Source organism: Sinocyclocheilus rhinocerous, unplaced genomic scaffold (assembly GCF_001515625.1).
Source record: "Sinocyclocheilus rhinocerous isolate Xijiao unplaced genomic scaffold, SAMN03320098_v1.1 scaffold428, whole genome shotgun sequence".
NCBI classification, from domain to species: domain Eukaryota; kingdom Metazoa; phylum Chordata; class Actinopteri; order Cypriniformes; family Cyprinidae; genus Sinocyclocheilus; species Sinocyclocheilus rhinocerous.
Window position 1 is genome coordinate 215,888 of NW_015664017.1, and position 10,325 is coordinate 226,212.

A 10,325-nucleotide genomic window follows, 5' to 3' on the forward strand; every position below is an offset into this window, starting at 1 on the left:
TGTATATATATATATATATATATATATGAAAAAATCATGTATTTTCTATAAAAAATATTTTATGAAATGCATATTATAAACATGTTTGTATTTCATATAATTTTATTTTTAACACACACACACACAGTGCCCTCCACTAATATTGGCACCCTTGATAAATATGAGCAAAGGCGATTGAAAGATGCAGATTTATTTAAATTCTTATGAGTAAAATATCTCTGAAGTATGTTCCTATTTACATTTTTTTAGCACACCAGGGTGACTAGGAGCATGAAATTGTCAAGCCGTGACTTCCTGTTCTACAAGATTATAAATGAGGAACACAAAGGCCAAATTCCCTTAATCATCCATCGCAAGGAGTAAATCCAAAGAATATAGTTCTGATGTGCAGAACAAGATTGTTGAGCTTAACAAAATAGAAAGTGGCTTTAAGAAAAAAAGCTAAAGCATTGAAAATCCCCATTTCCACCATCAGGGCAATAATTAAGAAGTTCCAATCAACTAAAGATGTTACAAATCTGCCTGGAAGAGGACGTGTGTCTATATCGTCCTATAATGCACGCTGAGGAGGAGAGTTTGAGTGGCCAAAGGCTCTGCGAGGATCACAGCTGGAGAATCGCAGAGATTAGTTGAGTCTTGGGGTCAGAAATCCTAAAAATATGATCAAACAGCTCCTACATCACCACATGTTGTTCGGGAGGGTTTCAAGAAAAATCCTCCTCACTCATCCAAAAACAATCTCCAGCATATTCAGTTATCAGACACGACTGGAACTTCAAACGAGACTGGCTTCTATGGTCAGATGAAACAAAAAAAAAAAAAGAGCTTTATCCCACGGTTAAATATACTGCTGGATCTTTAATGTTGTGGGCCTATTTTTCTGCTGGAGGTCCTGGACATCTTGTTCTGATACATGCCATCATGGATTCTATCAAATACCAACAGATAAAAAAAATCTAAACCAGACTGCCTCTGTCAGAAATCTTATAATAGGCCGTGGTTGGATCTTCCATCAGGACAATGATCCAAAACAAACATCAAAATCAACACAAAAATGTCTCACGGAGCACAAAATGAAGCTTCTGCCATGAAACATTCCAGTTCAGGACCTGAACCCTGTAGAAAAGGAGTGTGGTGAACTGAAGAGAAGAAGCACCATCATGGAGCTGGGAATCTGAAGGATCTGGAGTGATTCCGGATGAAGGAATGCTCTCTGATCTCTTGTCAGGTGTTCTCCAAACTCATCAGGCGTTATAGGAGAAAACTAAGCTGTTATCTTGGGAAAAGGACGTTGCAATAATTGGGTGCCAGTAATTGTGGCCAACATGATTCCCACTTTCCATTGTTTTACTTCAATGAAAGGTTATCAAAAGGACAAACGATGCAGATTTATTTTCACAGCTGCCTTTGCTCATATTTACCAAGGGTGCCAATATTAGTGGAGGGCATTGTATATATTATATATATATATAAATATGTAAGCATATTTTACATTACATTTTATAAATAATATTTTTATATATTAAATTAAATTATTAAAAATTAAATTTTTTAATATTTACTATTAATATTTTACTTGATCACCAAAAAAAAAGATTAAAAATTATATAAAATGTTTATAAAATAAAAGATGATTAAAACATAAAAATGTACAATGACATTTCTTTGATATATATTGCTAACTCTGTACTTAAACCCATTATTTGTGATCAGCTGTACAACAAAATGTTCAGTTTCACCAAAGCTTGTTTCTCTGTGGCAGTAGATTTGAATTTAGCGTCAGTCCTGCATTCAAATGAGTTGCTATCAGAGGCAGACGGCGCTACTGTAGCGCCGCAGGGTAAAGTTTGTGGTGAGTTGCTGAAAATGCACCTGTACTCTTTGGTGTACTCAAAATCCTGCTTGTTATGAGCAGGCTTGAGGAAGTTACACTCAATTACTCCGATGACCCCGACCCCTGACCTTTGACCTGATGACTGAAGGAGAGAGACAGGAAGTGATGAGTCAAAATGAGTCACAATGAAAATGCACAGTTATTGTTTAAGTAATCTGGAGTATGTTATAACCAGGTCCAGACAGAATCTATTGAAGTTTTCAGCATTTCTGTGCTGATTTTGAGGAGATTTCTGTGGAATAGCTAATAATAACATGAAATGCATGTGCAGATTATGTGTGGACCTGATTATACCTCATTTCTCCACATGAATGGATCCAGTACCTTGATTTGGCAGCCAACTTTCTGATGGGCCTTTATCAGTCTGTTTTTATGGTACATCATAATTCCATACTGCTCCTTATTTTTCGTGTTGAATCCAAAAGTTATCTTCACTCTCTCATTCTGAGCGGCAGCATTTAAAGAAAATACTCGAGTCAAAATTTGTTTGACTAGGGGATGATGGGGGAAAAAAACAAATGAAAACAAGTCCATCAGTTAACTTCAAAACCTGCTGTGGATGTCAACCACAGAAACAGGTAGTGCAGGCAGGATTATAGTTAAAGGGGTCATATGATGCTGCTAAAAAGAACATTATTTTGTGTATTTGGTGTACTAAAAAAAAAATGTTACTTGAAATAAATGTTAACTCAAATGAAAATCAAATATTAAAAAAAAAATTAACATTTTATTTCAATTAGTTGCCAGATTCAACATTTCACATTTTCATTTAGTTTAACCTGAATGTACTTGAATAAATAAAACGGAAATAAATTAATGAACGGAAAAATTTAAAAATAAAAACTAACACAAAATTATTAATAAATACATATTTTTAAAAAACAAAAAAGACAAAAACACAGATTACTAAATGTAATTAAATTAAAATGAAAAAAGAAAAATAAATTTCAATTTGAATACATTTTAAAAAAATGGCAAAAACTGAATTAAATTAATAAAAAAATTAATTAAAACAAAAATAAAAACTAATTAAAAAGAATGCTAAAAACTATAATAGTATCTCAGTGATGCTAAAACAACACTGAGTGCAGGCTAAAATGATAAACTCAGGTTTTGAAGTAAGTGGAAGGATACGATGAACTGGGGTTTATAGACGTCGTTCTCGATCATGGACAAACTCTTGGCAATCAGCTTAGTCTGAACTTTCTTCTGTCTCAAAATGATCTGAATCCTGGGCTTCAGGTAAAGGATACTGAGATACGCCTGGAATGACAGACAGAGGAATTATATTTGTGTTTGTGTTTATTTTGCCATTCGATTCTCAACTCCACTGGTCTTCAAGGGCACGTATCAAACCGTCCTTGATCTTTTGAGATAAAACATATTCAAAAGTTCCTCCCCGGTCCAAAAAATAGCATTTAGAAACCAAGCTGCAAAAATCGACTCGATCTGTCCGACAGATTCATATTAATGCTTGTCCAATAACATTTAGACATTAGTACAGGTGCATCTCAATAAATTAGAATGTCGTGGAAAAGTTCATTTATTTCAGTAATTCAACTCAAATTGTGAAACTCGTGTATTAAATCAAATTCAATGCACACAGACTGAAGTAGTTTAAGTCTTTGGTTCTTTTAATTGTGATGATTTTGGCTCACATTTAACAAAAACCCACCAATTTCAGGTCAAATGTTTTTTTTAAGTAAAGTCTAAAAGAGTTGACGGTGACGTTGAAGTCATGTTACTGTGGTGTAGTTCGCTTATAGCCTATGTTTAGCTTTTTTAATTCTGCCAATTGTATTTAGCCTTCAAAATTCATAAAAGTTGTGTTCATTTGTGAAGATTATCACAATGAATCAAACTTTTGTTGGTCTGAGAGCTTATTTTCTGAAAGAATCCAAAAGCCAATGGACTTTAGAGTGAAGCCCTCTATAATGAAAAAAAAGAGACAAACTATAATCTCATTTCACATGTGAAGACAGGGTTTACATTTGAGGAAAATAATTATATATAAATAGCATTTTCAAAAAAAGTATGATTTGAAGACTTTATCTCTTGACAGTTTCTGATCATTATCTCTGCACCACAAAGTTACTTTAGAGTCTCAAATTCACAAGTTCACACTACGACACTGCATTAACATTCTCTCAGCTCCACCTAAAACACACACACATTTGCATTCACACTATAAAACAACCACAGGCCATAAATATCAGGAAGTTTCTCGGTCTGTTGGCCATCTCTCTCTCTCTCTCGCTCTCTCTCATACACTCACTCTGACAGAAAACTCCATCTCAGGGACGCCGTTACTGTCTCTGTGTTGCTTGTAATAATCTCTCCTCCATTTTCCCTGTGTCTCCTCTGATCTGATCTCCGGCAGACGGATGTCCTCTGCATCCGTGTCAAAGTCAAACTCCGGCTTTCCATCTTTATTTCTGTCAGAGAAGATTGTAAAAAATTGATTTAAATACAAAAATGATTCAAATGTCCTTATAATCATTCAGTATTTTTGCATTCAGGTTAGATAGAAAGAGAAATATTTGCTTTTGGAGAAAATTTTAAAAGATTTTAGAAAGCACATTAAAATATCATGCCACCCACTATATTTTTAGTTTTTTTTTTTTGTGTGTGTTTTCATTTTTATTTATAAAACGCATCAAATGTAAAAGAGTTATGGTGATTACATTTGGACTTACATTTATGGATTTGGCGGACACTTTTTATCCTAAGCGACTTGCATTTAAGGAAAACATTTTATCGGTTTCAGATAAAACATACTAGCATGTTGCATTTATTCTAGCAAGGAAGTGGCTAATATACATCTGTCACAAAATCATCTAAAACAAACCAAAAAAATGAAACACTGTAGAAGTACTGTTACCTATGGAAGAATGAGATAAAAAGGTTGCAACTTTTTATCTAACAATTCAGACTTTATGTCTTGCATTTCTGAGAAACAAGTCAGAACTGCAAGATATAAACTCAGAATTTTCAGATATAAACTTAGAATTGTGAAATGTTAACTTAGAAAAGCAAGATATAAACTCAGAATTCTGACCTTTTTTCTCAATTCAGAGTTTACATCTCACAGTACTGTTTTTTATTTTTTTTTGTAATTGTGACTTCACACAATTCCGACACTTTTCCTTGCAATTCTGAGTTTATATCTCGCAAATTCTGACATTTGTTCTCTCAATTGTGAGACAGAAGTCTGAATTGTGAGTTATAAAGTCCAAAAGTCTAAATTGCGAAATAAAAAGTCGATGTGTTTGAAAAGGCTGTACTTTTGTGTTGGGGTCACATTAACTCCCTTATTGACCCTCACTGGTTTCCATGCAATTTGCCAAAAATTAACACTTTAAAGAACACTAAAGAAAAAAAAAAAAAAACTTTATTGTAGCTTGTCAAACACTAAAATACGAAGTTCATGAGAACTTATGAAATTCAAGACTCAAAGATTCTTGAATTCTAAATTCTTGCGAAATAAAAGTGACGTGACATGTGGCCAAGTATGGTGAATTAGTGCTCTGCATTTAACCCATCCAAAGTGCACACACACAGCAGTGAACACACACACACCGTGAACACACACCCGGAGCAGTGGGCAGCCATTTTTTTGCTGCGGCGCCCGGGGAGCAGTTGGGGGTTCGGTGTCTTGCTCAAGGGCACCTCAGTCGTGGTATTGAAGGTGGGAGAAAGCGCTGTACATTCACTCCCCCCACCTGCAATCCCTGCCGGTACGAGACTCGAACCCGCAACCTTTGGGGTTACGAGTCCGACTCTCTAACCATTAGGCCACGACTTCCCGAAAAAAGTCGCAGTTACCTTTATTTAATTTTTATTCCATAGCGGAAGCAGGCTTCCATAGATATCTGAGATAAATTCTTGTAAATGTACTCAAAAATACAAATAAACACACAAATATCACTATAAAATTGCCAGTTACATATTTGATTGCTTTGATATGCTATGTTAGAGATGAGAGAATCACATGCTTTTAGGATGATTAAAATGACTTGATTTGTTAAACTAAGCAGTTCAGGGTTATATTCAAAACGCACACAAATCAGGAGTGTGTTGTTGCGACAGAGTCAGTACACTCACCTGCGTGCAACATTTAAATCACATGCAAATTAATGATGACACTGAACATAATGGTTCTCCTGTCTGCATTTGCTCTGTAACGTCATCTTTTACTACGACTGACTGCATCCATGCAACTCTGGTAAAGTAGTTTGAAAACTGCCATGCGAGAAAGCAGCTGACAGACCTGCGGATGTTCCAGATGAGTATCTTGGTTCCTTTTTTGCCCTGAATGGAGTCCAACTGCTCTTGTAACTCAGAGATGCTCTGGAAGAGAGAATATTTCAGGATGGCTCTCAGACTCGCCTCTGAATCCTCCGTTACCACCAATGTCTGTGAGACAGGAGTTAAAGGCAATGTTTTGTCCCACTGAGAAATCAGTCTATATGCATAGAGTACATGAAAAACTAATACATGCATCTTATTTTTTTTCGGACGTATATAGTCTATGCATATAGTCCACTGGTTCTCAATTCCAGTCCTTGGGCCCCCTGCTCTGCACAGTTTGCATGTATCCTTTATTTAGCACACCTGATTCAGATAATCAGCTCGTTAGAAGAGAGCTACATTAAGTGTATCAGATAAAAGAGACATAATAGGCTGCGTTTACACGTGGCATTAACATGCGATCACCGTGATGTGATCAAGCAGATTGGATCAGTCAATCAGGACATGTCGCTTTTACACTTGGCAACATCAAGTGACATCTCTATCTGGATAAACGATCGGATCTCTCTTTCTTGTTTAGATAAGTCTTCTGACCATTCGGGAGAGAGGGGGCGGGGTTTTGCGTGACATCAACCTGTGAATGCAGACTTGATGGCTGGGTTGCGTTTACATTACACTGAGATCCGATCACAATGCGTTCTCGACTACCTCTGGACCAGGACACGCTGATCGGATAAAATTCCGATCAGAAGCGCGTTTACACTCGTCTTTTCAATTTCAGAGTGAAAATGTGCAGAGCAGTGGGTCCCAAGGACTGGAATTGAGAACCACTGGTCTAGAGTCTGTATACATAGAGTACAAGCATACGCATGCAAAACAAACATGCATCTTATTTTTTCTTTAACCCTACTGTTGTGTATTTGACTCGCACTCGATTTTTCAAACTGTTCAAAGTACTGGTTAAACTATTTATTTCTTCTTGAAATATGTTGCATATTACTCATTTAGGGTCAGGAATGTGTGTGCAAAGTTTTGACACATAGATGTGTTTTGAAAAGGCTGTACTTTTGTGTTGGGGTCACATTAACTCCCCTATTGACCCTCATTGGTTTCCATGCAATTTGCCAAAATTAACACTTTAAAGAACACTAAAGAGTCAGGTAAAAAAAAACTTTATTGTAGCTTGTCAAACACTAAAATATGAAGTTCAGGAGAACTTATAAAAATTCAAGACTCAAAGATTACACGAAATTGAGACTCGTCTTCTGAATCATCCCAGGAAAATATTACATCTCTCACATATTTTATAGTCTCTGACAGGCTAGAATAGATGTTTTCTGTTTTTTATATGAATCTTTAGTGTTTATCAAAGTGATTTTTGGCAAATTGCATGGAAACCAATATGGGTCAGTTTGACCCCAAACACAAACGTTTTTGAACACGACAGAAGGGTTAATCAAACAGAAAAATGTTTGAATCTTGAGTTGAAAGATTTGTATTTTCTACTGAACAAAAGGATATTGGTCTGTTGGTTGAACGGGGCGATGGGTACGATCACAGCCTGAGCTTTAATAGCCTGTAAGAAGCTTTGAGACAACATGCCCACGCTCTGACAGCCGCCATTTTTTGTGAAGATCAGAGCATCGCGGCCCAGGCGCATTGAACCCGACTTAAACCCGTTTCCATACACGCCGATGGGCTGATGACTGCTTTTACTGGAGCCTTTCTCTGTGAATCCAAAGCTGTGAAGAAAATGAGAGATTCCTCTTCACAAAATGTCTCTCTCCTTAACAAGACTCGAGGCATCATTTGTGTCTGTTTTCACGCACCTGAGCATTTTGTGCAGTTTGTTGGGCGTCATACCACTCCCGTTGTCCATAAAACTGAGGCACAATTGTTCTCTGACCGTCACAACATCAATCCAGATGTTCTTGGCTGTGACGCCTGGGTCAGATGCATTATCTACGACACACACATGCAGAGAAATTCATCTAATTTGAGTGCAACTGCATTATTTACTGTACATGCACAACATGATTGCTTTTTGCAACACTTTCTGTATTCTCTTACAGCCAACTACAAGCCATTGCAAAAAGGCAGAATTCTAAATATAACCTATAACCTACAACCTAAAAACAGACACACAAGCGTTTAACAGGATGTCAAAAGGAAACTGCGGAAATATTAAGATGGATTTTGTTAAACCTCAAATCTTGATCATTAAGTGATCAAAAGCAAACACGTTTAGAAATATTTCCACCATCGTCTCAATGTTATGAACGCAGTTTCCTGTCTCTAACGGTACCGAGATCCGATCCTGAAAGCTTTACATATTTCCATCAGCCTTTACCATAAACCATCTATCAGTCGTTGCAGAAACCGCAGGTGTAGTTCAACGCGTTTCACAAACACAAGCGACACAAACACTGTGTTCTTCATTTGAACACTACATCTATAGTTTTAGTAAACCCAGTGAACTTATTTTTGACAAATGTTTTGCTTGTAAAATGTTCATGCATCTTTAAAATGCAACTTCCTTTTTGCATTATTCATTTGCTGATGCTTTCAACCCTAACTAAATCAGTTTATGCATTCACTGGGACTCGAAATTATAATCTATTAAGCACGTGTTGCTCTATGCTGTGTTGTGTTATCAAATGCAATGATATTAAGACATTTTTAGTGTTTAGATATTATGGATCCACTATGCATTTAATCCAAAACACAACTTTACGGCGCAAAATGCATTATGCGTGTTGCGTTTTAACATTACGCCATTCATTATCTGTAAGGTACTGCAGTTTGCCTTAAAAAAGCTGCAACAGGTGCACAAGTGCTGTGCCTACTTATTGTCTATGAGATTCGCGGAAGTTAAAACCGAAAGTATCGCCAGTTTTTCCTCCGAATAAATGAATGCATTAGTGTTTAGCTCACCGATGAGTTCCGCGACTGCACTGAAGGGCCATGTGTGACTGGTGGAGTTGCTCTCCAGGTACGACGGGCTCATCTACAAAAACAACATTACGCAATATAATCATAGTAAAGTATATCGTAGTACGCGAGAAAAGACTTCAGAGAAGAAAAGAAAGAGTACACACAGAGCTCAGCCGGATCCCGTGTTCGCTCAGTCTCGCCATCATGAGGGTTAAAACACACGTCAAATGAAAAGAGATGCAGATGGTTCATTCTTCCTCCTTCAGTGTGTGTGTGTGTGTGTGTGTGTGTGACGTGACACTCACACCCAGAGCTCCACAGAGCACATCTCATCCTGAAACTGCCTTTTTTTCTTTTTCTTTTTTGAGAGTTAATGTTTCCTATGTCATATTTTTTCATCATAACTTTTTTAATCATTTAAAAACCATTTTAAATATTATATGATTTTGAGTGTTTTAAGTTACACACGTTATCACATTTCGTTTTATCATAGGCTATATTAAATATAAAGCTACTTTTTATAAATGACATTATCTTCACTGTATAATAAATAGCCTACTACTAATATGACAAAATAAAATGAAAATACCTTATTTCATATTTTAGCGTTATATTTATTATTTGAAATAAAATAATTTAGTAGCCCATTAATATTATTGTAAAATACATTTTAATAATAAATAAATAGCATACATTTTAATTTTAAAGGTAAAATAATTATTGAATTATTAAAGAAAACTGCAGATTGTTGTTTTATTTTTTGTTCTTTTGTGGGGGTTTTTATGTTTCCTAGGGATGTAACGATGCATCCAGAGCCGGTGGAAAATCAATAAAATTGACGATTCGAGTCGGTTGAGATGTTAAAGGGGTCATATGATGCGATTTCAAGTTTTCCTTTCTCTTTGGAGTGTTACAAGCTCTTGGTGCATAAAGAAGATCTGTAAAGTTGCAAAGACTAAAGTCTCAAATCTAAAGAGATATTCTTTATAAAAGTTAAGAGTCAGCCACACCTACCTAAAACGGCTCGTTCTAACATGCCCCCACATATCTACGTTACGATGTGGGAAGATTTGCATAACGCGCCCAAATGTTCAGGCAAAGAAAGAAGGCGGAACTTTTATTCTCGCTGTAGTATTGTTGCCGCCGCCATGTCGTGAAGGCACTGTGTTTCGTTGTGAAAGCGAAACTACTTTGTTTGGTCTTCCAAAAGAGGACGATATCTGCTTCGTCATGCCTAGAGCTGATC

The 10,325-nt window shown here is 36.3% G+C and overlaps 1 protein-coding gene across 1 annotated transcript in view; it reads right to left on the reverse strand.

Moving 5' to 3' along the window:
* The window catches only part of LOC107729330 (MORC family CW-type zinc finger protein 3-like), a 20,167-nt gene extending 10,802 nt beyond the window's left edge, over positions 1–9,365 (reverse strand). The window contains exons 1-9 of the mRNA XM_016539797.1: positions 9,244–9,365; positions 9,080–9,152; positions 7,975–8,107; positions 7,667–7,887; positions 6,165–6,312; positions 4,170–4,329; positions 3,029–3,157; positions 2,219–2,338; positions 1,873–1,976 (exon numbers count right to left, since the gene is read on the reverse strand). Of these exons, the coding sequence (XP_016395283.1) occupies positions 1,873–1,976; positions 2,219–2,338; positions 3,029–3,157; positions 4,170–4,329; positions 6,165–6,312; positions 7,667–7,887; positions 7,975–8,107; positions 9,080–9,152; positions 9,244–9,285 (1,130 nt within the window). The 5' untranslated portion in view covers positions 9,286–9,365. The remainder of the gene's footprint in view (positions 1–1,872; positions 1,977–2,218; positions 2,339–3,028; positions 3,158–4,169; positions 4,330–6,164; positions 6,313–7,666; positions 7,888–7,974; positions 8,108–9,079; positions 9,153–9,243) is intronic.
* Between the last annotated feature and the right edge of the window lie 960 nt (positions 9,366–10,325).